At 29.8% G+C, this 27705-nt stretch overlaps 1 protein-coding gene across 10 annotated transcripts in view; it reads right to left on the reverse strand.

The window, feature by feature from the left end:
* The window catches only part of LOC123258506 (disks large 1 tumor suppressor protein), a 308892-nt gene that overhangs the window by 20870 nt on the left and 260317 nt on the right, over positions 1–27705 (reverse strand). For all 10 annotated transcript variants that reach the window (XM_044718637.1, XM_044718608.1, XM_044718599.1 and 7 more), the window contains 3 exons: positions 26537–26749; positions 24050–24200; positions 23177–23309 (listed from right to left, as the gene is read on the reverse strand). In XM_044718637.1, the coding sequence (XP_044574572.1) occupies positions 23177–23309; positions 24050–24200; positions 26537–26749 (497 nt within the window). The remainder of the gene's footprint in view (positions 1–23176; positions 23310–24049; positions 24201–26536; positions 26750–27705) is intronic.

Below are 27705 nucleotides of genomic sequence, written 5' to 3' on the forward strand. Positions count from 1 at the left end.
ACGTGCGACGATAACTACATCCTTACTGATTAAAAAGAAATTAAGGTTTTTATTTTTAGATGATCCGTTTTTAAGTTATCGAACCGACCATGGAGGGAGAAATTTTTTCTAATGCTCTACGAGATTGTTAATAACTTTGTAATAATTAAATATTTTTTAATAAAAATTTAGGGTAATAATCTCTAATGTACCCTTAATAAGATAAAAAAAATCTGATCTCCAAATTCCTTTATTTTCTCTGTTAAAAAAATTCCCGAAAATCACCTCTTTTCTTCGATCGTCACAGTGGTGTTCCCCTTTAATGTTTCTTAAACTTAACTCTCTTGCAAAGAAACGATTTAGCGATCATACACCACCTGTTGGAGGTTTTTAACACTACAGTTGGTCGAAAAATTATATATGAGCAGTTATGACCATATCAGGCAATATATGGACATATAAAAGCATTTAGGCCATTTCAGAAAATTTTATCACAGGAGGTTATTATTATTATTATTATTATTATTATTATTATTTACTTTTTTTTTTATTGCTGATACGTGAAAAATATATCTACGATGAATTTTATTATTTACTGTTCCATTACAAATAGAAATCAAAATGAACGTTGTCTAACAATATGTATTTGCACTCGCACCGAGCACTTTATATGCTTCCTGTATGTTTTCTATACCTCTATATCTACCTACCATCATTGCTAAAATTCAATAGTACTATTGATTTTATATAAACTGTTAAACTTTATTAGATATTTACACATAATCAGAGTTCACATCATTTTAAATTCATATTTTCATTTCTATACTTTATTTTTAACGTCAAAAATTCACCGGATGAAAATTACAATTATATTATCTGAATAAAAGCAATTGTGGGTAAAACAAAAGATTTTTTTTATTAATTTTAGCTTGTAAAATAAATGTATGCGAGACATAAATACATAAATACATATACATACTGATACCGTAGACTGATGAATTTACAATTACAATTACAATTACTTGTGCAAATAAAAGATTAAAATTTAAATGTAACCGATAAGGTAATCGTAACTTTCATTGGTTAGATAGGACGCTATTTCTCACGGTTAAAAGCATTATTGCATTGTACCACGCGTACAATAGTTACGAGTATATTCACGTATTTACTTTACTCGGTAACGGCGTAAATTTACTCGTTTTACGAGAGTACAAAATGCCTAACACCCACGTACTGTCTCTCATACCAACTAAATCAGTGCTTTCAGTGAATAATCTTAATATTCACTTTATTATTATTATAATTATTCTTAATCTCAATTAGTTACACAGACTTTACAAGTACTAACGCGGTAATTGAAAAAAAAAAAAAAAAAATTGATAACACTTGAACCCAATTTAAACTTGATAATATTTAAAATTAACGACAAAAGTTAGCTGAAGAAACAATTAATTCGGATAATAAATATATATTTTTGAGCATCAATCTTACCGGAAAAAGTATCTCCTTAACTTTCCAAGCAGAATAAAAAATAATAATGATAATAATTTAGTATGAAAGATCTTAGACTAGAAACTTCAGTAATTATGTCCTCAAGGCTTCGAAGTAGCTAAGAAAGAACGGGTTTTCGAGAAATAAAAATAAAAAGGAGAAAATCACACTTAGCTACTTCTTTCTCCTGTTTTTCAGCTCTCCAAGTCTGTGTATTGTATATGTACATCGTTTAGCTCAATGTCTCACTCATCTCAATTTTTATATACTCAGTTTAAATTACCCGAGTCAAGGATATCTCCTGCAATTTTTAGAGACCTTGCATACCAAAAACTGGAAACACATCAGACATCATCAGCACGAATACGAAAAAAAAAAAAAAAAAAAAAAAAACTGATGTAAATAAAATATTCAAAACTTTAAAACAATAATTTACTGGGACACTCTGAAATATGTCGCTTATACCTATATATCAAGGTTTCTAATGTAAAGCTGAAATTAGACAATACGTCGTGCAGTACTTTGCAAATTGGCGCTGGGTTTTAGCGTGCTTTGTGTCGAAACTTATGTAAAGAGTGCACTTAGATTAATGAACTAAAGAAAACTTATATCGTTGTCCCTTTCTCATTCTCTCACTCTGATATTTTAATCTTATCTGAGTAATACCGATAATAATAATAATAATAATAATAATAATAATAATAATAATAATAATAATAATAATAATAATAATAATAATACAAAAAAATAATCATAATAATTTAATAATAATTATAAAAATAATAATAGTAACAGAAGTAATAAATTATAATTTAATCCTTTGAACAATTTACCTTTCGAATAAAATAAAATAAGCGCAATTTCTTCCTTTATAATTCAATCACATAAATTATTATCGCGGCGCACTTTGTAACTTTAGTTTCATTCACGTATTTTTTTAGCTATACAACTTATTATTATAGTTTTCAATTCACCTAACAAGCTTCACTATTGTTGCTATCAAAGCTGTCTGATTGAATTAGGGATCAAAACGTGAGAAAACACAAGAACTGTTTCTTGATGATAAGGTTCAGTCTCAACTCACTAGATTATAGTAATTTTTTTTATCATTATTTATTATTTTATATATTATATATTACATGTATCCCACCTCATTGACGGAAGATACAAGGAAATGATACATCAGATGATATTACTAATCTCATGTACCGTCTCATCATCTCGATGACTGATTCATAAGATGTACGTGGGAGTTGATAACATTCGACCTCAATTTTATTATTTCTCCCAGCTATCGCGGGTCGCCAAAGAACCGTATATGTCTATATATATATATATATATATATATATATATATATATATATATATATATATATATATATATATATATCAGACTTTTCATCAACATATCTTCGTCTTTTTTTTTCATGATCTTGCGGATTACTTGTACACGTTGTTAAACTATTAAACAACTCTTAGACTAATCTATTGTTACTTTAATCGCTCAAATAACTTAGCTGCTATTAATTACGATTAACAAAATGTATCTTTCCTTACATTTAAAGCCGTTGAATGTAAAATAATATCTTTTTTTATTAAAGATTGGAAAATATTTTTATTTAATTAAAAAATTCCACGATTTAAACAACGGTCTGGATAAAACAAATAACTTAATTCAAGTAATAAAATAAAATGAAATGAGAATGGGATATGTTTAAATTAAATTGAATACGGTTGATTTAAATAACGAGTGCAAAATTGTAGAGCAATATACTTAATCAGAGGGATCCCTAGGGTTAAATTAACGATAAATAGTAAATAAATGATAAGATAAATCTACAGATAATTAAATGTATATATATTAGAGGAATGTCTCTGGTAACTAATTACAAGTAGGAAGCTCTGCGAAACATCGTTAGATAGTAGTGTACGTCGGATTAACCACCACGAGACACGCTTCACAGCATCAGAGTTTAGTTTACTCTCAACTATCAAGCTCGATTGAATTATCTCAGCTATACTATATCGCTTTATATGTATATGCATACGATATATTTAGTTTCTGCACAGACTTGACTCCGGGGTATATCCTACTGTACCGTGTACCGTACACCGTATAGTACTTGCAAGGCTTGTTTCAGGAAAATAAACTGTATCACGTGGTTCATTGAACGTGAAAGTATTTAAACACGTGAAAGAGGAAATAACTGCATAACGTAACATGTCCCCGGGCTTTCCTGGAATTTCTCGCTTGTGACTCAGCCAATGAGTATCGGCTCCTATATTACTAACTATACATAATATGCTGACTTATTATTTTATTTTATTTTATTATACTATACAATACCACTTCCTTCTATTCATGAATTGCGCTTACTAATTTCTAAGCTATTTAAATTTTTATTTCTTACCCATTTTTCTGGCTATTAATATTTATTACTTCTTTATTACTCACCTGTAACAGAAATATTTAATATAACATTAATTTTTTTTGTATAAGAATTTATTATTGTTATTTTTAATAGAATATTTAATATTATAATATCGTATAAGCCATGATAATATATTTGCGAAATAATTATTTTCTGGATAGATATCATGAATAATTTAATATCAGTAATTTATTTGATCAAAGAGGAACAAAATTCTGGTGTATTAAAACAAAAATTAGTTTCAGTAAATTTATATGGATAATTTCAATTCAATATTAATTACTCTACAGTATATTCTAAAAAAAAAAAAAAAACCTGAATATTCATTTGCGCTCATATTATTTGTTAATTCAAAATAATTATAACGATGAATAATTTGAAATTACAAATCAGCTATTTCTATCAAAATTTTATCTTCCGAATTATTTGAACAATGAAAATTGATCAAATTTTTATTTCCATCAGTAACATTATTATAATAATAATGATAATAAATTATAACTTATAACTCGTGACAATAAAAACAAAAAATTTATTGTTACACAAGATCTTATTTGCAGAGACTTTGTTCAACGTGGGATATTTATTCTCATGAGACTTGAGACGTTAGAACACGAGTCTAACTGTTGGGGGTTGACTGGGATATTTGCATGGCTGACGAAAGCAACTGGGATTCGAACACTACTCTCCGTTCCTTATTCCACACTAGATGCTAACATACATCTAAAATGTATACAAACATAATGTGAAACATTTCGTATAATGTGTTATCTTATATACACAACTATGATGTGTCTATACTGCAAAGTAAGGAATTGTTGAGAATATCGTAAACGGGATAGAAGTAAAGGAGAATGTGTCAAGTTCCCGCGGGAGTTTCTTGCGCGGCATCATTTCTGTCGCTTGGTCCGACTGCTATTATCTAAACTCATAGCTCACGTTTATATCACACAAGCATCAACGCTCAGCTATCTCCAAAGCCCGCTACTCAGTCACATATGTACCAAAGTAGATATTTTAACGTTTACTGTGACATTTTACTTGGATATTCAACGAGTAGATGAATGTCATTGTCAGAAATAAACCGAGACTTATCTTATATACTTTTACTCTCACTCTTACTTTGGCTGTCACACGCCGATATGCACGTTCACGCGAGTCTGTGTAAACCACTATTTATCTATTGTGAAGGAAAAGAACACGCTGTAAGTATATTTCAATTTCCAATTCCAATATTAATACATATATATTTATAGTTCATGTGGTATTGAAGGTATATTATCGAAAAAATGTCAAGTCGATTTAACTTGTCGTAGGCATTACTGTATTAATGTATACGGATAGGAACATGTATATTTATGAATTTCGAGCTATTATCGAGGAGCAACCTATTAACGCGAAATAGGCTCATGGTATCTACATGTACATATGTATGCATTGACGTACTATCTACGTATGTATATCTATATATACAAGCAAGGCATGGCATATTCAGGGAGCAGAATGCAAGAGAAACTTCCTGCGAGACTCAATGAATATTGTATAGATAATCGATGTACGCCTCGAGACCAATATCGAATTGCCTATCTTATATTATAGTCTCTGGATATCTGCTCACATGTGTGCTGTGTACACATCACACATGTATGCATTCAACCGTAATTTCGGATTTCGGAGACGGAAATTGCGCGATGTGGATGGATCTTTTAGTGGTAAATTGCATCCACAAATCTTAAATTTTTTTTCACGGTAATATATCGCACTATTGAATTGACACGTCAGAATTATAGATTAGATTCGACGGAGCTTAATGTCAGAGCGAAATGGATTAATTTTATTCGATGCTCATCATTTTAGCTGAATTATTTGATACATTTTTGCGCAAATTGTTTTTAATGATGATGATGGATTTTGTGGATGATAAATAATAATAAATGAGGAGAGGTGTTTTTTAAATTGGTAATACTATTAATATTATATAGATATAATTTATGTTGAAAAATGCATTACCTAGAATATTTTAAATAAAAATAAAAATTCAATGGTTTATTTAATTTTAATTTGAATAAAATTTAATTTATTCAATCATAGTTAATTTAATATAGAATCAAATTTAAATTACAAATAATTTTGAAACTCCATTTAAAATGTCAGACTGAAACTAAGTGAGTTTACATGATGGTACTTCAAATTTTGAATAAGATGTTGTAAAAGTAAACTTAATATACAGAGTGTCCCAGAAGTAACGGACGCCATTGTAGCATCTGATAAACAAAATAATTCTGAGACGAAAAGTCCTTAGCCATTTTTTAATCAGACGCATAGATAATTAATTATTAATTAAAATAACGTCCTTTTATGCATTAGAGAGAGAGCACTAGTGTCAAGTCAAGTGCGTTCCAACGAAGACGCTTGCACGTGTGAATGTGTAAGTAAATATGTGTGACTACGTTAGCTATAGAAACTAGTTAGTCACACAGTTAGTTGTGTCTTTGTTTGGCACATATTTTACTGGACACTGGCGCTCTCTCTCTCTAACAAATAAAGAGACGTTATTTTTAATTAATAATTAATTATCTATGCGGTTAATTGAAAAATGGCTAAGGACTTTTCGTCTCAGAATTATTTTTTTCATCAGATGCTACAATGGCGTCCGTGACTTTTGGGACACCCTGTATATTTTCAATCATCTATGTCTATACTAGAAGATAAAGCGTCGTTTTTTAGACATGCACGGAATAAAATAATCTGTGGAAATGACAGATATGGGAATGTTAAATTGACATGGCCAGATTTTGTTAGATTTGCAAAGAAAAACTGTCAAATTTACATAAATAATATGTGAAAATAACATAACCATAAGATGTCAGATTTACAGATAAAAACTGTCAAATTTACAGTAATAATATGTAAAAAGTTAATTAGGGGAGCCTGGGGCACGACGGTCCCCTTAACGGTTTTTGAAGGTTCAAGACGGTTTTTGCGGCTTTTAACTATCAAATTCGTTTATTTTCCGTCTGTTTCGAATAAATCAGTCGAAATTTAGCAAAAAATCAAACAAAAATTTTTTTTTGTGGGGTACGACGGTCTTCTCCCCAAAAAATCATATGAAAACAAATTTTATTTTTTTTTAAGCCAATGTCATCAAAATCTAGATATTCTCCTCCCAGAAAACATCGTCGAGGGAAAACCACGATTCTTAAGTATCGCCCGAAGTCTTGAGTATCGCTGAGAACAAAGAAAAAAATCAAAATGAAGCAAAAGACCTCAGTTAAAAAAAAAAAAATTAGATTAAAACAAAAAAATTTGAAAAAATGCTTACATCTTTAAAAATATCAATAGTTCACAAGATTCAAAGTTATTTCTTAATTATTGATATTTTTAAAGATGCACTGAGAAAAAAAAAATTTTTGTCCAGAAAAAAATTTCTTGGCTCAAAAATCGTTTAAGGTAGTACCTCCACGAAAAGCATATATCAAGAAATTTATGGAATTTTTTTTATCGAAAGATAAATATATTAATAATTCACCACCAAAATTTCAGTTCAATTCACCGTACCGTTTTTGAGTAATTAATTTACAAAATTGCATCTTTTATACGTAGAGGTATATAGAGAGATGGTAAAGTTAGTATGAAATCTTCCGTACCACTCAAGTGATGCAAATAGATTTCATACTAACTTTACCATCTCTCTATACCCCTACGTGTCAAAGATGCAATTTTGAAAATTAATTATTCAAAAACGGTGCAGTGAATTGATCTGAAATTTTGGTGGTGAATTATTAATATGTTATCTTTCGATAAAAAATTCCATAAGTTTCTTGAAATATGCTTTTCGTGGAGGTACTACCTGAGATGAATTTTAGTTTTTGACAAAAATATCAATATTTATCATAATAAAATTTTTGCATTAATTTCGATAGATTTACAAACAAATAGGTTCACTTGAATTAAACAATAAATACTTCGATTAATTCGATCAATACTTGAGACAAGAAAATATATTCTTGAAAATTATCAAGAATATATATTCCTGTGACAAGAAAATTTTCTCATGAGTAGTACTTTTTTTGTCAGTGTGTAAGCTCGTCCCGATGTTACGCTCATTAAGAGCTTCCACTTGAGTACCCACATGCATTTTTGATATATTTTTCATATATACATATATATAATATATATAAATATACAAAATATATGAAAAATTGATGTGGGTACTCAAATGAAACGTCTTGATGAGTGTAACATCGGTATAAGTTTATATCTTTAAAACTGTCAATAGTTCATAAGATACAAGGTAATTTCTTAATTATGTATCTAGGGATAGAGCATTTTTGAATGCAGCCTACACAGAAAAAAAATGTTCTTGAATCAAGTATATATTTTTGAAGAGCTCAATATTCTTGGCTTGAGTAGAAAAATTCTTGATTTAAGAAAATTTTTCTTGATTTAAGGAAACTTTACTTAATTCAAGAATTTTTCGTCTTGATTCAAGACAATTACTCTCTTCAAAATTATATTCTTGGTTCAAGAATTTTTCTCTTGAATCAAGTTAATTTTTTTTTCTGTGTAAGTACTTATCATCATAAATTGACTATTGGTGAGAATGATATTAAATCATGAAAAGGCCCAACTCCAGGTCAAGACTTTTCCAACCATACCAAATTTAATCATAAAAACCCATTTTATCATATAAATACACTGGCCACAGAATTTTGCTTATTCTCTTAACAGTATAGATAAATCTAATATTCATTATTATAGTTATATGTATCTTAATGCTTTTTACTTTCTATGGTTTGCAGATCTGAACAATTATTTTATGTGACCTAATTTTTTCAGTTAAAACTTTAATTTTTTAAATATTTTTTTGTTTATTGTTTACATTTCACGAAATGTGAAAATCTTACTCATAAATAACAAGTTCAATTTTTGTTTTAACATAAATTTAACTTTTTAAAAGTGAATTTCACATTTTTTTTAATGACATTATTACATTGAAAAACTGTAAAATTAACAGTTTTAGATTGACAGTTTTCACAATGTGAAAATAACATTTTTAACTTTGTAAAATTGACATTTTTGGGTTGACAGCGGTAAATCTGTAAATTTGACAGTTTTTTCTGTAATTTTGACAGAGTCTTTTTTTCCGTGTGCCTAATTAAAAAAATTATGAAACTAATAATAGACATTATATTAACGTCATAAATTAAATTGGCTCACAATTAAATCCAAAAGACTTTACGCTTTAGCTTGCTTTATGTCCAAGCTTCTAAACTCGGGTGAACTCAAGTTCTTCAGGAGTCTTTTTATAGAAGAACCATCTGATATCAGAAGATCTGACAGAATTGCAGCGAAATTTAATAACATTCTTTTCAAAATGCCAAATTTCTCGACTACAATCTACGAGCATTCATTTGTAATCTCTGCAATTCGAATCTGGAAAGAGCTACCCACTGAAGTCATAGAATCACTCAGCCTAGACTCCTTCAAAAATAAAGCTTTTGAATTTTTTGTGAAACTAGAACGAGAAAATGTACTATAAATGTCAAACAGGCCATTTAAAAATTTAAAATCAAAAATTTACATTCTAAATTACTAAAGTATCTAATATGTTACCATTGAAAAAATTAGCTTTTAAATCATTTCTTTTATAATTTCATTTAAATGAATAAAACGTTATAATTCTATCGTTGATTGAATAATTTGATATTTTTCAAGTTCAATAAATTCATAATTACGATGATTAAGGTGTCCAAATTTCAATTCAAGCCCAGCGATTAACAGCTAGTAATTGAATAAAATTTCAATCAAATATTTTTTGATGATGATTATGATAATGATTGTTTTTGTAGATGACGACATAAAAATTTGTGTATTTGTTTCATAAATAAAGTAGAAAACAATGATGAAAAGGGAACTGATGAATGAAAAAATATGTGATTCATTTTTACGTTCAATATACCATCGTAATTCAGCCGTAAATCACCCGATTGTGTTTCTGACGATACCCTGGGACAGTAAAGTCTAGTGCAGTGTAGTAGAGTCGTATATAGAATAACTATAGGGTATCCAGAACCGAGAGTATCGTAAAATAAACGGGAACTCGTCGTTAACGCCAAATCCGCGGTATCGTTAGTTCCAATGGACGTTGTACGTCGATGTAAACACATGGTATGTTTGTATGCCCATCCATTGTTCTCGCTAACAGTGTGAATATTCTCCCCTAGAGCCGCCTAGTATCTGCTACTCGATTTTAGTGCGCGATAACGCGATACCTGGTGATGACGCCATAGAATCCAACCAACCAGCCAACCAATCTCTCTCAATATATCTACTCGTGTATTTTCGTTTCATCAGACACACCTTCCGTTACTTGATGCTACATTTAATACCAGCCTACTACATACACACCACTGCAAAACAGCTTCCATCTTGTCTCGTCTCATCTTGTCTATTTTCGATAAACTCGATGTTTAGTTTGCAGTTTATAGTTCATAGTTTACAGTTTATAGTTTACAGTCAATAGTCTTCCGGAGTAGACTTTATAAGCTCGTCGCATTATATCGCGAATACTTAAAGTTAAGACTACGAGTCCGGAGAATCTTAGGCATCCGAAGCCCAAGACGGCACGTCACTTATGCCGATCAAATTCTCGCCAGCAATCCGATCAAATATTTGGGATTCATTGGTCAAAAAAAATTTTTAGTTCAACAAAAAAATCGAATGAAAAATTATTTTTTTTATTCTCTTGTAAATATGTAAAGCTTCGAATTCATATTTTCAATTACATTACTTCGCTACGAATGTGTTTATTTTAGTGACGTGAATAAATGAATAAAAATTGAAACCGCTGTTCGATAAAACAAAGTGATAATAAAATAAACACCGTTATTCTATCAAAAAATATTTATCTTTTATTTATTTCGCTTCAATGAAACAATTGCGAATAAATATTTGCTAGGTAAAATAAAATTTTAAAACATTTATCAAAAATTATTTTATTTTTTTTTTTTACCTGATATTTTTTATTAAAGTAAATATGCCTAGTACTCTCTACAATATTTCATTGGGAAAAAGATTTTCTGTCAGTCTGTCGATCTACATTCATATTTCATAATAATGTAATGGAGAAAATGAGTTTGAAATTGACGAGTGAAAATTTAAATTATTAACCGTCGAGCATTTTCAGTATTCAATATCCCATTATTATTATTATTATTATTATTATTATTATTATTATTATTATTATTATTATTATTATTATTATTATTATTATTATTATGACTATTATTATTATCATTCTAAAACAAACCCTAGTTTATTTATCTAAAGATTTTATTTTTCGTTAATGCTTTTTTTTCCATTATAATGAAATCGTCCGGACCACCAGCAGAGAAACTCGAAATAAACTGTATAAATCTGTGCGCACGTGTACGGCATGGCTCGGTCTACTGGCGTTACGTCGGGACTTCCTCTAGACTGTCCTTAACTTAACTTTTTTCTTATTTTTCTATAATAATAACTAGCGGTGGTTGTGAACACCGACGCAAGAAAAAATATATAAAAAATATAACTAACGACAAAATGTGTATATATGTAGTACACACATATATACATACCTAATAAACCTATACAATGTTCACCGTACAATATCAAAAAATTTAAAATAAAAATAGCCGAGGTATTTCTTTAAAAAAAAAAAAAAAAATAAATTTTAATACAGAATAAAAATTGTACATTATTTTCCGTCTCAAATTCAACTCGGTAGATTATTAACTCGGAAAAATTTATTCGCATAATTTATGCATCCTATACGTATACTTTATTTATTACTTGCGCATCTTATACTTATGCTTACGTACTAACATTCAGCAGGTGTTTTGAACGACTATTTTCTGTGCATCCGATTTAATAGTAAACATAATTCACTCAAGTTTCATGAAATAGAAATTTTATGTACATAACAATCGTATTACAAAAACATATTAAAGCAAATTGAATAATTGTATTATTAGTTCGGGGCATAACATAAAATTAAACTGAATATTACATTACCTAAATCAGTAAATCCATACAAAAACTTTTAGTCACTTAGTTAAAAATTAACAACAGACGGCACTTAACAATATTGATTGAACAAATCGATAATAACAATAATGAACATAATAACCGTAAGGGAAAAGGTAAAGTTAAAAGTTAGTGTGTCGAGTCTTTTAAAGCAATTGACAATGTTTCGTGATTGCCTCGCAATGGAATACTAAGTCGAATAGAAATAAGTGTGTAAAGCAGTAGGAGAACCTTCCTTCCCATCATTGTATACATATATATTTATTTAGATGTAGATATAGATATATGTGTATGTATTATGTGCAGAAGAGTGAGTCACACTCGTGACACAACGACTAACGACGTACAGACGTGTCATATGATTACCAATGCGATGGTTACTCGCTCGGACTTGGACAGAATACCAGATAGCATACTGGAGTTACGGGTTGAGGTATTTTACCTTTACTTTACTATTTTATTTTCCAATACATAACACTTACACTAGGCTACACAAGCAAAAGCGATTCAACCGAATAGAAGCTACCTCTGGGCGACTAAACCTTGTTATGTATAACATATACGATCGACTTGAGCTGAAAATTTCCTGAGTAATGTTCCGTTTGAATGGTTACTTGCGCTTGTAATCTGTACAGTAGGTACATAGGTTTGGTGTTTAAGGGTAAAGAGACCCGAAGAAAGGTATTGGCACGAGAAGAGGCTAATTGTATTTAACTCTCCGTTTGAATTTAAATGTCGTTTAAATTAAGAGGAAGTCGATGACATACACACGTGATAATTTAGCTACTGGTAAGTTTTCCTGAGTAATGTTCCGTTTGAATGGTTACTTGCGCTTGTAATCTGTACAGTAGGTACATAGGTGTAGTGTGTAAGGGTAAAAAGAACCAAAGAAAGATATTGGCAATAGAAGAGGCTAATTGTATTTAACTCTTCGTTTGAATTTACACGTCGTTTAAGAGGAATTCGATGACATACACGTGGTAGTTTAGCTACTGGTAAAATTTCCTGAGTAATGTTCCGTTTGAATGGTCACTTACGCTTGTAATTTATTGTACAGTAGGTATATAGGTGTAGTGTGTAAGGGTAAAAAGAACCAAAGAAAGATATTGGCAATAGAAGAGGCTAATTGTATTTAACTCTTCGTTTGAATTTACACATCGTTTAAGTGGAAGTCGATGACATATACATGTGGTAGTTTAGCTACTGGTAAGAGTCTCTTGACTCTTGACACTCCATGCTCATTGATACACAATTTAACTGTATTTTCTGCATATGTTGGGTTTGAGACTGAGCTAGAGAGGTAGTTTGCTGGGTTGGGTCAAACGGAAGTGCACCAGTTGTAATACCATAAGAGTTTCAAACCAAATACCAGTTGCCCTGAGTTAATTCGAGTAAAAGTAATTCTGTACATATTAGGATTAAGTTTAACCGTCGTTAAGCTTAAATGTTAAATTTAACTTTGTTTTCATGTGTTTTAATAACCGATTAACTGAATGAGTGTCGACTTAGATTTTAAATGTGGTTGATTATGGAAACATGATAATAATAATTTTATTAAAAATTCAATGTTTTAACAACTCAAGAAACTTGATCTGTAAAATCTTGTCAAAGTGACTCAGTTATCAGATTAATTAATCAATAGTATATTACACACCTGTGGCAAGAAAATGAGAAATGTCTCAGAACACATATATGTTGCCCGAGGCGAAGCCGAGGTCAACAAACATGTGATCTGAGGCTTTCTTATTTACTTCCCGAGGAGTGTATACTATTTTTTTGCTCGACGAAGGCAGAAAGCGACACTTTCGTTTAGCGCAGCGGGCCGAAAGTTGACGCTTTCTGCCCGTCGAGCAAAAAAATTATTTTCTTACTACGCCGGTCGAAAGTACGGGGTTCCCGCTGCGATTTCACGGCAGAAAGCCTCAGTTTTATGCCGTCATCAAGTCGCGCATGCGCCCTACGACGGGGAGCCGAAATAATGTATTCATGCACTGACAACGAGACACGAGGCGGCAGAAAGTCCGAAAGTCGGTAGACGCGCTCAATCTATTACTTATGTTTATAAGCCTAACCTTACTTGTGATTGTTATGAATGTATCTGTCTTGTTATGTGTCGATGATTTTAGGTTGAAACTAAGTTAATTAGAGAAAATAAATATTTATTTTAATGAAATGAGATTAAGGTAGTACCTCCGCGACAATCCAGATCAAAAATTTTGACTCGCTATCCATGTTATACGTATCGACAGAGCTAAGGTTGTAGGTTAAGATTTTTTAACGTTACTGTACTCGTCACTACTATATTCTCTATACATATACACACACACTACGGTTTCAGTGACTAGCGGCTGTTTTTTGTACCCCCTCTCCTAAAAATAATCCTCTAAAAGTGAAATTGATTTTAATTAATCTCGAAAACTACATGGTAAAAAATTTTCATTTTTTTTTTAATTGTTCGAAATATCATATTCTTCAATCTACTAGTTTTTTGATAAAGTCTTGAAATTCTTTCGATGGAAAAAATTAAAAATACTGTCATTTTCCCACGCTTCTCCTATGTTACATGTACAAAAATGTCATTTTCAATTGCAATTATCTCGAGCTTGGTGTGGTAAATCGTCTTCAAATTTTAACAGCATATGTATTATGTATTTAATGACTTATATTCAAAGTTTCGAGGATTTCTTGAAATATTGCTTTCATAACCGTACTACCTTAAATATTTAAATTACAAAAAAAACGAGAAATATTTTTTATTCTGATAGATATTTTCAAATAAATAAATTCATTATTAAACAAATAATTATTTAAAAAAATACACAAACAGATTTTTTTCTTAATTTTTTTTTCTATCCATTTTACGATTATTATTTCATTTTTTTGTTTTTTTCTATTCTTAAAATCAGAGTTAATTTATAATATATTTATAACTTTAAATTTATTAAATTAAATTAAGATCTTTTCTCAAAAGAAAATAGTAATATGATAGATTATAAATTAATATCTTTATTGACAGGTGTATTTGATGACTCACTTTGCTCGTGCCGCAAATGTCGGGGGCAGGCATCAATTTTTTCTCAAAGCAATTTTTTGCGTACTTTCGACCGGATAACAAGAAAACTAGTATACACTACACGGGCAGAAATTTGAGAGCCCTGAACTGCGCGCCATAATGCCCTCGGCTTCGCCTTGTAGTGTAATATACTATTACACAATTCAACTTTATTGTTATCTTTAATATCAAACATGGAGTAAAATTTTTCATTATCCTAATTTAAAGTATTTTAATAAGTAATTTAGTGAATGAATATCCATGAGCAAACCAATCTTTTTTTATGCAAATTTTAAAATGAGTCATAATTAATGGAATGATGAGTGATTTAATAACCGTTATTTAGTTTTACTCATCACGATCGCCATTACTACTCATAAGATAATGAAGTTGTGAATAAATAAATAACAATTTTACTATTTAAAAAAACAAAGATATTATTTTCTCGGTATAATGTTATTAGTAAATGGAAATTTCTTTAAAATATTTACCTTCTACTTTGTAATAATATTGTTTGTTCCTGAATTTTAAATGAAAATAATATATAAAGAGAGAAGCGTAAATAGAGAGCGTAATTAAAGTTTTTAAATAATGTAAATTATGAATACTGACAAACTGTTAAAGAGTAAATGAAAGCGTAATGGTAGATGAGATGTTTAATAGTCTGAGAGTAAACAAAGTTTTCATCTGACGGTGAAGCTGCGTCAATGACCCGAATAACTTTTTCAATAGAAAGCGATGTTAACTGTCACTGCTTGTATTCATATGAAACGAAAAGCTATAAATATAGATATATCTATTTATAATATGTATGTATGTATATATGTCCAAATTCTCTTCATCAGCGCGAATTCTGGCAGCAAGAGAGCTGCTGTGCTTCTACTTCTATAACCAGTGGCTAGAACCGTTGACTAACTTCCTGAATCAGTGCTTGATGTGTCCTATGAAAGGATCTCATTCGCTCATTTTCCTTTGCTACTTGTCTCTTTACTGTGCATGAATTATATGAACGGAGTGTGGTTGTAGTATCAGACAAACTAGAAACGCCAAATTACCTAATGTAATTCTACTCTTGCCTCAAGGGATGAACGGTTTTGTACAAAAGAAAATCTTTATGCGAACTTATTTTATTCTTTCTATATTTTTATTTATTTTTAACTCATTAGATTTTGTATTTAAAAAATACCACGGAAAAAATAATTAAATTCAAATAACTGTTGTCTGTTGTTTTGTTTGTCGCTTTTAACAAAGAACTCTGGTTTATTATTTATATTTTAATTTAGTTTAGTTTATTTCGTTATTATACAGAGCAGAATACTGAAATTTCAGGTATCAAAAGTTTAATTAAGATCAATAAATTCATTTTACGTTCTTTTAACGCCTCGATAGATTCGATCCACAAAGTTTTACGAGCAGACTCTGAGAGATCTTCTGCTTAAATACACTCGACGAGGAAGTAAAGAAGTAGAAGTAGAAGAAGACGAAAAGAAAGAGGAAGAGGAAGACGAAGTAGAAAAAAATAAGGAAGAGGAAAAGAAAAGGATAAGTAGTTTGAGAAAAAGAATGGAAAATGTAGATATAGAAGAAGAAACTCAAGAAAATGAAGGATAAGAAGTGATGAAAGTTATTCGTATTTCAGGAACATCATAAGGTAAAAAGAGAACAGGAGAACAGATGAAATAAACTTGTCGAGCGAGTAACGAGGATGAATGAATTTTGCACAAGTTATTCCGTGAGGAAATTTCAGCGTCAAGTCATGAGTAGAAAATTGTGAGATCTGCGTTTAATTTATCTTGTCTGATTCTACCTAGAGTTACTTTTAATTGGAAAAAAATAATCATTTTTTTACGATCCATACTGAGTATAAAATATTAAATAAATAATGTGTTCCAATGTTTATTTTTATTCTTATAAAACGTATTGACATGTTTCTGTTCTGAAGTTACAAATCACCCGTGAAAAAATTGTCATATATGTTCATGTCAAACTATGTGTGAGAATAATAAAATAATTTATTATAATTTTTTCTTTATTTATTTAATAACCTAACAGTACGAGGCCAGTAAAAAGGTTACAAAAAGTTACAATATTGTGAATCTGTATTGGATATGTATCTAATTAATAATAATAATAATAATAATAATAATAATAATAATAATAATAATAATAATAATAATAATAATAATAATAATAATAATAATAATAATAATAATAATAATAATAATAATAATAATAATAATAATAATAATAATAATAATAATAATAATAATAATAATAATAATAATAATAATAATAATAATAATAATAATGTCAACATGAAGAAACATAATAAGTAACTGATAGTATACACCAAAATAAGTTAAAATCATATGCTACACGTACACTTTATTTATATTAATTGGTATGAGGTAGATTTGAGCTGGCATGCCAACATCAGTTATTTATTTATCATCATTTAGTTATTATTATGTATTTTTTATTATTCGAAAAATTTGGAAGTCAACTAATGTGTAATATTAAACAAAAATTGATTTAAGATCTGATTAAACTAAAAATCAATATGAGATAAACTCCTTAGGAGGGTAAAAAAATAACTTTTTTTGCCCTCCGGGCGGAAAGTGGCAACTTTCGTCCCGCTGCGCTAAACTAAGTTGCCGCTTTCCGCCTTCGTCGGACAAAAAAATAGTATACACTCCTCGGGAAGTAAATAAGAAAGCCTCAGATCACATGTTTGTTGACCTCGGCTTCGCCTCGGCCAACAATTACATGTGATCTGAGACATTTCTTACTTTACTTCCCTAGGTGTGTAATATACTATTTTTTCTATAACTTATCTTCTCCATCGGAGAATTTTAATACTACCTTTGGTCGAAAAATCATTTTTTTAGCTTTTAAAAATGTTTGCATTTAATGTAATTAAATGTTCGTTAATTTACAATTCCTCTTTTTTTTATTCAATTGTATTACAAATTATATTGATAATATTTAATTGCGTAAAATTTTTATAATTTGATTAATGCCTTTATTTATATATTTATTTAGGCAAAAAAATAACTTCAACAAACCTTATTAAATCCCGTAAAATTATACATCAGCATGTATGACCATATCACGACTGATATAAGTATATCAGGACATAAATGGTCGTACTAAAAATTTTCTCACGGGTAACTTTTTCGTTATTGCTATTTTTACCAATCGTGATTATTAGCATGAACTAAATTTTAATAAAAACTTTAAATATTGACTTGATCAGTTGTTCCACCGTCTACTTAATTAAACCTTTGATAGTATATCACGACATTCACGCATGCTGATAAACTTTTCGGAGGCGTATATTTATGATATTATTAAGGAAAACAACGAAAGAGCTTCTTACAAGTAGAGATAGAAGCCGGAGCATTGCTATCAAATACTATAGTAGTTGCTCCTTATCCTCTTTGCCTATTACGTCATATTCTGCGGCATACTTATACGACAGTTAATGAACTGTTCTCCATATTAACGAGGACCGCGATAACCGCACAATTGAAAGCCTTCGTTTCAAGCATCAAAGCACATTGATTATGATCCCGTCAATAACTCCTCTACACTCTCTAGATTAAAGGTTTATCGACTATCGGCTCGTTTGTCTTTTGTCTTGTTATCCTAACGCTTACAAACCAGGTTTGTGTACTCCCATTAAATTAACAACTTCATTTTTTCTCACTACATTTTCTCTCGGATAATTATCTACTCAAATTACAACAAGTAATTATAACAATTTTTTTCACTCTGAAATCATAATTACTTCTAATTAAGACTAAAATATTAAAATTACCAGAATTATTTTCATACTTTATTACTTCTCCTTCTTATTATCGCGGACATTGTATTAGAAAGAAAAAAAAATTCCAGCTTCTGTTCTAAGTAATTCGATAAAACAAACTGCCCTGAGAATTATTCAAATCGAACAATGCAATTAAGCCGCCGTAATTAATTAAAAGTATTCAAAGTTTCCGGTGTATCTGATGATTACTTAATCCCAGTTACTTTCATTGTTCATAAATGTACTTGTCAAGGCCGGCGTGTGCTATTAAATAATATCCCATCAGCTTCCAGTTTCATTATTTTATTTTATACAATCATATTCTATTTGAATTATATAATAGAGATTTATTGTTTTTTTGTTAACATTAAACTTATTACCGAGTACAATAGCGTCAGCGTTAAGAAAATATCTCAAGTAAAAATTGTATTTGTCGAGTTTTAAATTGTCGCTGTGTCAGCGTCAGACAATTCCGGTTAAAATATCTTCGTCTATATCTATATCTATATCTGTATGAATGTTATGTAAATCTATGGGTATGAACTCTTCTTAGCATAAATGATTTTTTAGATTTTTTCTAGAGTTTACATTCTGAGCTAGATTCCCTGGAATAGTAATTTCACGTAGCTCACCGTCAAACAGAAACGTGAGCCCAGAAAAAATTAAATTTTCCGTCTCCTTTTCTACATATGCTTCAGTACGTGTCGGGTAACTTTGCTACGGATGACAATGTGACCAGTGGATGAAAAGGGCTAAAGGATTTTAAATATCCTCACTCACATTTTTCATTTTCTCTTTTCATGTATACGTAATTAAATACTCTGGTTTTTATTTCCTAATTTTTTAGATTTTTTGCTGCATAGCACTACACTTTTTCTCTTCTTTCGGTTCACATTAAACAAGAATGTCAAGAGTCGACAGTCAAGAGAAGAAAAGAATTGAAAGGCAAAGTTTTTGGTTTCTATTCAAAGGAAAAATGAACTCTATAAAATGTTGAAATAAATTAATAATCCATTGTTGAGAATAAAAAATTTAGAAATAATTTATCAGGTGAATCAATCATTGAGAGTATGTTATATTTTTTTGTTCTCGTGACAGAACGCTGTGTATGTTGCCTGACCCTGGCCTACTGCATCTGAAAGCGGGATTATATATGTTCCGAACAGACGTACCCGTGCCAAGAAGTTCCTCCGTCTTCTCTCCCTTATAATATCCAGCACATGCACATGCACATTTAACACTGCACACTGCATTGGCCTCTACTCTACTCACCGCCGATATAATGTACCACTGAGTACACACAAGTACTGAGAAAGTTCAAGTGCTACGAGCATTGAACATACTTATGATTTTGAGTGCCTACTTGGGCCACATTATGCTCTCTGTTGATAAGGACCTTACAGTCGGAATATTGCGTTCCTTCATTCTTATTTAACTTTTTTATTTTTTTTTTTTTTGTTAAATCCGAGGAAAAATGTAAATAAAAATAATTTATAAATTTAATTCTTACATTTTATGATATTAACTTAGATTGAAGCAGTATTTTTTACTGTGGGCACTCGAAAAAAATATTTTTTTTTAATTTCTCTTGAAATACACTAAAAAAAATTTTATTTTATATTTTTTACCTTTCTAATATTTTAAATTTTGTTCAATATTTTACCAGCCAATAGTTAAAGAAGGATTTTTAATTTTCATACAATAATAACAAAATTGCATATTGTTTAACTGGTTTTTGTTGAAAAATTATAATAAAAGTAAAATTTCAAAGTAAAATACTATCTTAATATTTTTATCACAAAATTCTGTGATTTATGATAAAGATAATAGAAAAAGAAAAAGTAGAATTATTGCGGTAAATTATTTTGAAATACCGGTCAATTAATTATGTCGGGAATAAAGTATCCATAATTTAACTTAAAAGTAATAATAATATCAAAACCATAGATCGTGGGTACCTAGATAACCAGGAAGTTTGTTTAAGCCGTTTGTCCGGGGTTTAAATATGACGTATGAATATCTACGGCATGAGTATAGTACTTTCGGCGTATTACGAGAGGGCTGTCATTGGGATTTATTATTGTTATAATGGCATATGAGAGGACATTTATACATGCATACATACATATGTGTACATCTAATAAACTTAAAGTCTTTGTCATACATCTTCATACAACGAAAATTTCATTACTTGAGAAGAATTTCTTCTTTCACACTTTGCTGATAAAACAAAATCTTTATTGCGCGCATAAGTGAAAATGTTTCGACAAGTATCTCAGAGACAAAAGAGATTATTGAAAAATTTATACTTACATATAAATGGTAATAAATATATTTTTTACGATGAAACGTTGATAGTTTTGGATAATATAAAAAAATAAGAAAAATTTTATTCGAAAAACCGTATTTCAAGATCCTACTCAAATCGAATTCTAAAAAAAAAAATAATAATTCCATTTAATGGACCGAAGCCTGACGGGCGTTTAACACTTTGCATAAACAATATTTCAAATGTTTTTTATTTTTCATAAAAAGTGTAACCTTTTAGTGTTGAGTTTTTTTTCGCAAGGTTTCATTTTTTTCCTCGTTATTTCATTTCTTATTGCCTCAATAAAAGTTTCAAGACGACGTTGAATTTTTTTCTCTTGACTTATTATATTAAAGAACATAAATGGGGGTAAAAAATTTCGTTTGAGTGAGTACAAACGAGTGCCACTCATTTTTTACAACTCTACCCCGTTTTACTTCTCATTACAAGATAAGCTAATTCTCGCAATAAGAACCTTTTTCTATGGACTGCTGGTACTAGTCCTGGTTGACTAAATTATATTATTATTATTACTATAAAGATTGCAAACGTCTGTCGTCTGGTATAAATCTTGAGCAATAAATTTTTGGCTATTAAAATTTAAGTTAAAATCAATACTTAAAAATAACGTTGGAGTTGCAATAAAATAAGGCATAAACCTTCAGATTAATTAGATAAGAGCGAAACATTTAAGCTGGTGTTGTGCTGGTTACAAAGCAGTGAAAGCTCTAATACTAATACTGAGGAGATTTAGAAATAAAGATTAAGAAGATTCTGGTGTTGTGAGGTTTAATTTCTCAATTACAATGACAAGACAACAATAGTGGTTAAGGATGTGTGTTGTGCACGTGACTTTAGAGCTCGATGGGGTTAATAGTGAGCGACAGGTCAATGGAAGGATGCACAACTACACTCTGATCAGTATATCGTGTCCGATCCAATGCCTGGTCTATTCGATAAGCCCTTAATCCATTGGCAATTAGCTCGAGCAGTGGCTAGCATAATTCCTACCGGCCCTTCTCATGTCCCCTGACCGCCCTCCCTCTTGCTATATCTATCGCCAATTCTGATACACATACTGCCAATGTCCAGTCTACCGTATGCATAATTAACTGGACTTTAGGTTTCAAATTCTGCTCGATTCGCTTCACTCGAGTCAGTTTTTTCTCTTATTTTACAATCATAGAAAGTTTTTTTTTTTTTTATTAATGGACTTGTCAATATCGGAAGAAAATTATTCCGGGAAAAAATTTTTTAATTCATTGTCAATTTCTTTTTTAAATTCATATTTTAAAATAAATATCATTTTGTGATAAATTCACCTAAAAAATTATTTCAATTTTCTTGTATTAATGGATAAAGTTTTTTTTGCAAGTTGATCTTACTGGGAAAAAAATTTCATATATTTTTTTAAGAAAATTGAAACAGATTGTTGATGAATTTATTATAAAGCCCTAATTTTGTTTCGAATTATGAATTTTAGAAAGAAATTATTAAATTTTTTTTTGTATGGGTTTAATAATAATTAATTTGTACGGGTGTAATAATCTCTACACAAAAAAAAAAATGTTCTTGAATCAAGTATATAATTTTGAAGAATTTAATATTCTTGATTTGAGTATAAAAATTCTTGATTTAAGGACATTTTTCTTGATTTAAGAAAATTTTACTTGATTCAAGAATTTTTCGTCTTATTTCAAAACAATTACCCTCTTCAAAATTATATTCTTAGTTCAAGAATTTTTCTCTTGAATCAAGTTAATTTTTTTTTCAGTGTATCAAGCTCGGTAATGATTACTTCTCTTCATTACCTTACTTTCTATTGTATAACAAAAAGAAAAAAAATATTTTGTTTTTATAGAAATCGTAATAAGTTTTTATAAAAATTTTTCTTGATGCGCAAATGATTTAATTTACTTAATTTACAAAGACAGGAATATTTGTTTATCTGGTAAATGGATTTTATAAGCACTAAGAGACCCTTGAAAAAGTAATAAATTTTAAATCTCGAAAGAAATAAATAAATATATTAAACTCACCGTGAGATGTCTTCCTGAGATACTGCTCGTGGTGTTACCGCTCCATGGAGTGCCAGGGAGGAAGCATGCCGCGATTCTTGTGAATACGCCAGTGAATTATTTTCCAATGCAGTTACGGAGCCATTTTGTTTACCTTAAGAAATAAGAGCGGAAACAAAAGAAAGTACATTTTAATCAAGCGAAACGTATGTCCCGGTAATTAAAATAAAAGAAAATAAATTTATCATTGTATGTGAAGCGAGTAACTTTCTTTTTATTCACTTCGTCTATTATTTTTGTGTAATTGAAAAAAATTGTTCCCGATGAATGATAAGTAATTAAAAATCAAGTGATTTTAATTAAATTTTTTTTTCTACAATCTCTAAAGTCTACATTTGTTTATTCATTTATTCAAATAGGTTCCGTCTAAATTTATAATTTATAATTTATATTAAATTGTATGTACGTTTTTCAGGCGCTGACGTTAAAAATAATAGGGTGCTGTGGCTCGAAGGGGTGAGATTTTAGTTTTTCATGCCAGAGATTCCAAACAAAAGAGAATTGACCGGGTATACATGCCAAGTAAAGGTGGTTTTATCTCGCGCGGCGTGAAACTTTTATCGAGCGGAAGGCCGTAGACGGTTTCTGGTTTTGAACGTTTCAACTGAAGGCAATGAAAAATTTTTGCTAAAGTTATGTACTTTTCCGAGACTGAGTTTTCTTTTGAGTCTGTATACTTTGTGCAAAACCGGGGTTTGTCGGTGTTGCTGTTACTGACGGGTTTGGCGTGTGAAAAGCATGCCACGCTGGCTGAAGAAAGTCCCGAGAATAAAAAAATAAAAATATCATAAAAACAACTAAATAAAGTAGTCTAGTTGACCAACGTATGCTTACGTGGTTGGGGTGATAGCGAGTGGTCTGATGCCGGCGGTGGCGGAGGCAATACGCCTTCCGGTTTGGCGACCAGCAAAACTACCCTGTCTTGAGTCGCCTTCAAAGTCGCCACTGCTTCTTCGTGTGTTACATTCTCCAAGTTTTTATCACCCTGTAAACAAATAAGCATCATATTTAGTTTAATTAATTTTTTTCTAAGATATTAAAAAGAATCTAGTTTAGAAATTTTTAAAAATCGAAAAACTTTTTTTTTATATTTTTAAAATTTACTCATTGAAGGATATTATTTATCTCAAGCGTCAAAAAAAAAATTTTGAAAGATTTTACTCAACAAGAAGTCAAAAATGAATACTCGTCAAATTAAATTCAACAAAACATCAGCAAAAAAATTTTTGTATCGCTTGGCTCATAAGAATAATTCAAAATTCAAATTATAGCTATTTTAATTTTTATGCGCGGTTTTTTCAAAACTAATTTTTTTTTAACACGGTCAACATCTTAAGCTCCAATGGACTAATAAATTTGAAGTTTGGTACAGAGTTTCTTAATACAACAAAGGTTAACCTTATGTTTAAAAATGTACATTTTTAAGTATTTTTTACTCATTTTTGTTTTTACTTTATTTTAGAAAAATTTTGCTTACGAATCAAGTTACTTTATAGAATCTTCATTTCTAAAGCATTTTAACTAAAAATTTTTTTTAATCTTATAGCTTGTCAACTTTTGTAAAAACATAGTTGTATTAATTGTAAAACTTGAACGGTAATGAGATGCAGACCTATTCAGTTTAGATTTACGTCTTAATCCGCTCAGGCCCTTTTTTTCAATCCCTTTCAGGGAATGCTTTGTTTTCAAACATATTCGTTTAATTGCTTTATTACCTTGTTTTTTCCCAGTTAAAGAAATACTTTAAAAGATTTTAATTTTTTTATTTAAAATGTTTCTGCATAATCTCTTAAAATACGAATAAATAAAAAAGAAATAGTAAAAAATTTAATAGAAAAAAATATTTTTTATTTTTTCTCTGAGCTAAAGTACTCCTTGAAGAAGTCAATGTTAATTATATTAACTCGAATAATTATTATAATAACAATAATAAATTTCTTAATTGTTAAATATTTACAATAAGTCTGTATGCAATACAGTAGCAGCGTATTTTTTAGCTGGAGCTTGCAACGAACAACTAATTACCGCGGCGAATTACTTGCGAGACGACAAGAAGCATCTGGACACGGATGGTACAGGGTAGTTTCGTAGGCGGGCTTCTAAAATAATAGAGGTAGAGATAGAAATAGAGATATATCCGGGGGAAAAAAAGACGGATAGTTTGTTTGAAAACAAGAGGAAGCAAGAGACCAAGCAAGTAAGTGGTTAGGATCGATAATGGGCTTTCTTATTGCCACTGTCTGAAGTGAGAAGTTCCTTTTGGCGAACGAAAACGCTGGCGCACTAACGGCGGTCATTATTGCGACGTCGTTAGTACACTAGGTTAGTACACCGTAACAAAAAATATAAAAAGTTTACATATATATATATATATATATACGTACATAAAGATAAAAAGGAAGAACAAGAAGAAAGAAAAAAATTTTTCGCTTCCATTCTCATTTGTTACATCGGAAATGCGATTATAAGCCCAACGAATCGCAAACTCGTACTCTTCCGGTCGCACAGGTGGTCATAAACTTTTGACAAACTAATGGAGAATTTAAAGTTTCAAGTCGTTATATTATATCAGAAGCTTTTTAGTTTTTCGTTTAATTAATTCGTTTAAATTTTTAGCGGTTTGTTTTATATATATTTAGGGGAGGGCGCACTTAAAATTTATGGTAATTTAAAATTTATCGGAAAAGTTGTTTGATGGGGATTCGAGAATTGAATAATAAAATATCTATTTGGTTGAAACTGGTAGATTTAGTATTTTATATTTTATTCTATTCTATTTTATAGGAGTTTTTTTTCTTTTTTTTTTTTTTTTTTCATTTGCCCTTTGGATAACAGCGGAAGATCCCAAGGGATGACCAAGATAAATCGGTCTATTGCGAAAACCGAAATACGTGGGGGAGTCGTCAAAGTATAAAATCGCGAAAAGGCTTTCCAGTAGATTGTGCTACGTGCAGACGGTGGGTCTTTACCCAAAGCTATCAATTACCGCCACGGTGACCTAACTCCACGGCCTAATCTATTTCTCCCATCCGCACTTAACCATCCATTTGTTGCGAACCGCTATAGTAAACACTACGACACTTGTAGAAATATAGATATAAATACGGAAACAGATATAGGCCAGAGAAGTTCAAGTGAGCGAAAAAGAAAAAGGTAAATCTTTTTTTTTCTGACGGACCAATAAAACAGTCCGTCTGTGATAAATTACCGCTTCAAGATTGTTGCTATTTTTTTTGCTCGGTTATTAATTGTCATTAAAAAACTTTTTTTTTTCTATTTGAGCAGGAGGCAATTATTAGGCAGAAATTATATTTAACTTACCAAACTATTTCTGACAGCGACTAATTTGTCACCTACGACGAGCCGTCCATCAACCTGTGCTGCTCCGCCATCCATAATTTTCGTGACGTAGATTCCATTATCACCGGGTATGTGCTGATTGCCAATACCACCGGCAATACTGAATCCAAGCCCTTTTGACCCTTTTATTAATTCGATTTCTGTTAAATGTAGGTGTCTTCGTCTTCGTACGTACTGAAAATATAAATAAATAGATTAAAGTTACTTTTATTAGGTTGACATTGATTAATAAAAATTAAATTTATTTAAAAGAAAAATTTTTCAACTGGAAAATTCTTTTTGATTTTAGTAAATTTAATTCACTTGATTCAAGAATTTTTGTCGCGACACAAGACAATGAAACTCTTAAAAATGATTTTTTTGTCTAACGCTTTCTCTGTTGAATCCAGTTAATTCTTTTATAAGTGCTTTTATATAAATAAAATGAATAATTTTACAAGCATACGATATCCATACAATAACATTAATTATAATTTTTAATCAAGTAAAATATTACAATCTAACGTTTCTTGATTTTAATTATAATAAAAAATGTTATAATAAATTTTAATTTAGGAAACTACAATTAACAATTTGATAGTAAGTTAAATTAAGGAGTAGAAAATATTTTTTAACTAACAAAAAATTCATTTCAATGTAAAAAAAAGCGTTAGTGTTCAGACATTTTTTTAATTAGTTCAATTCTACAAATATCCATCCGTAAAATATTTACAAAAATATAATCAAGCACTTAACGCTTTCTTTACGATAAAATAAACTTTTATAATCTCTCTATTTTTATTTTGAACTTATTAGAAATCATAGAAAATAATTTCCTAATTTATAGTTTAATTCTGTATCACAGCATTTTTTAACTTTTTTAAAACTACAATTTATCATTATAAGAATAAATAGATTATAAAAAATTTTAAAGAATAAGAACTAAACGTATTATACGCTTTGATACGCGATGTTTACTTAATTTTATGTGGTTGTATGAGCGTAAAAATATTAGTACTAATATAAACGCGTGAGTTTATTTTGTCGAGTAAAAATGAATGTTATTGCAGTATAGAATGTATCTATAAAACATAGATAAATATATTGCGATGTGTGTCTGTATAAAATAGTATAAAAAGACAATGAGCATA

Source organism: Cotesia glomerata, linkage group LG1, assembly GCF_020080835.1.
Source record: "Cotesia glomerata isolate CgM1 linkage group LG1, MPM_Cglom_v2.3, whole genome shotgun sequence".
Lineage (NCBI taxonomy): Eukaryota > Metazoa > Arthropoda > Insecta > Hymenoptera > Braconidae > Cotesia > Cotesia glomerata.